This window comes from Mandrillus leucophaeus, unplaced genomic scaffold (genome assembly GCF_000951045.1).
Source record: "Mandrillus leucophaeus isolate KB7577 unplaced genomic scaffold, Mleu.le_1.0 Scaffold122, whole genome shotgun sequence".
Lineage (NCBI taxonomy): Eukaryota > Metazoa > Chordata > Mammalia > Primates > Cercopithecidae > Mandrillus > Mandrillus leucophaeus.
In genome coordinates, this window is record NW_012100543.1 from 3,524,866 (window position 1) to 3,527,119 (window position 2,254).

At 40.4% G+C, this 2,254-nt stretch overlaps 1 protein-coding gene across 1 annotated transcript in view; it reads left to right on the plus strand.

The window, feature by feature from the left end:
• SMC6 (structural maintenance of chromosomes 6) overlaps positions 1 to 2,254 on the plus strand; it is a 120,332-nt gene that overhangs the window by 113,220 nt on the left and 4,858 nt on the right. Inside the window, exon 24 of the mRNA XM_011971451.1 lies at positions 332 to 484. Within this exon, the coding sequence (XP_011826841.1) occupies positions 332 to 484 (153 nt within the window). The remainder of the gene's footprint in view (positions 1 to 331; positions 485 to 2,254) is intronic.

Below are 2,254 nucleotides of genomic sequence, written 5' to 3' on the forward strand. Positions count from 1 at the left end.
CTTGAGCCTGGGAGACAGAGGTTGCAGTCAGCCACGATCACAACATTTATTAACATTTTTTAAATTATTAAGCCTTTGGAATTTTGGTATGTTAGATTCAGTTATGGTGAAAAAAGTTTTCAGTTTTATTCTCTTGCAGTAGAGCAAGAAATACCATTATGTGTAACTGTTTTACTGTAAAATATTTTGAATGGAATGGATATTTTCAAATCACTAAGTCATTTTATTCTTATCTCCTTTTTACTGTAAATCTATTATTTGTATTGTAAAAAATTTAATCTGGCCTTTCATTTACTTAGTTTTTGTTCCTTGTCAACTCATTCTCTTCAAGGTTCAGCCGGGAGAAGGAAATAAAGCTGCCTTCAATGACATGAGAGCCTTGTCTGGAGGCGAACGTTCTTTCTCCACCGTGTGTTTTATTCTTTCCCTATGGTCCATCGCGGAATCTCCTTTCAGATGCCTGGATGAGTTTGATGTCTACATGGTATTGTTCAATTTTAAATTGTTTTTCATCTGTTTGTTTGTTTGAAACATGTGTTTCTAAAGGAAGGAAATCTTTCTTTAGTTTTACCCCTAACAGGAAAGATCCTGCCCTGACTCTTTAGCCTGTGACCAGTAGTGGGGAAGAACTAAAGAACTGGAGTTCTCTCCCTTGCTTCCAGGCACACAGTACCCTAGAAACCCTGGAGGGGTCCTCCTCGCCCAGCATGGATATCCGTGCCCTCCATCATATCGGCGTTTTCTCCCTCACCCGCTCTCCCAGCTTATTTTCATCAACCCGTAAATATGTTCAGGCTTTTTGTTTTAATACAAAATTGTAACCAGTTCACCACCCTGGCTTTGACTCACCCTAGCCACTGTTTACTGTTCCATCATACCCGCACATTTCAGAACAATGTATAGAACATAAGGGAGCAAGAACTTTTCAATTTCTGGTTAAAAAGCATAGGATTTGAGACCTACCTCTGACAGGCAAAATATCTCTACTTATTGGGTCTCAGTTTCTTCATCTACAAAACAATATTATTACTAATTCCTACCTCTCAGGGTTAGACTGAGGCTCAAATGGTATCTTTCATACATTATACTTACTGTGGTTCAGGCATATAGTAAGTTCTCATAAATTAGCAATTATTTTCTTCTTCATATCTCATTGTTTCCTAAATCTACCGTAATCTGGATGTAGATGACACTACTCTAGCAAAACTTGTTTAGCAAAGGTTATAAATGAGCTTTAATCTTACCTTATTTTTTCAAGTATTTGACACCACAGACCTATCCTCCATACCTTAAAATGTGTCTTCTTACCAGCTGCCACCCTCTCTTTCCTGGTTTTCCTGTTTTTCTATTCTTTGTTCTTAATCTGCCACACTGCCTCCCCTAATTCTGGTGCCCTTAAATGTTTGACGTCTTTCTTTGCTCGTTATAGTGTTATTGATTTTCCTGAATTCCATATCCTACTTCCCCCTACACATATACACATATCACAGTCCCCAAAACTACTACCTGCATATGGACAGATACCCACCAACTCATGGCACCACATCCTGTACCTTCCTGTACTCTAGACCCAGATGCCCTACTACCTGTTAGACATCACCTGGTAAACAACCAGTATCTGAAATTCAGCAGGCCTGAGGTTGAATGTGCCTTCATCTCAAAGCCTCTTTCTTTGCCTGAATTCCCTACCTTGATTAATGCAAACTATCATTACCAACGCAGTCACCTACCTTTGACACCTGTGATTTATCTTCGATTCTTCCTTGTCCAAGTCTGACTTCTGTTCGCTTCTCCTTTAAAACCGCTGTTTGGTCTCTGCCCTCTTCTCCTTTCTCACTGACATTCTTCCTCTCATCCCCGTCTCTTCGCCTCGTGCCTGTGGTGATAGCCTCTTCTCCGGACTCCCAGGCTTTCATGTGGCTCCTTCTTCGGTCCATCCTCCACCATTTTGGCAGGTTTACATCTCTACAGTTGATCTGATTGTGGTCATTCATCTATGTAAAACCCTTTGGTGGTTATTATATACGGAATAAATGTTTAATTCTGTAGGGTAGCTTTGAGACCCTTCATGATACCGTATTTGCCTACTTTTTTCAGCTGTTCTAAGCTGTTTGTAACTCTCCAAATATGGTGCCTCTGCCTAGTACGCCCTCCTTAATCACATGTCACTCTACTCATCTTTCAGGACATTGTTCAAATGCCACTTTTATGAGACTTCTGTGACCGCCATACCCTATCAGGCAGGGTGAGGAAC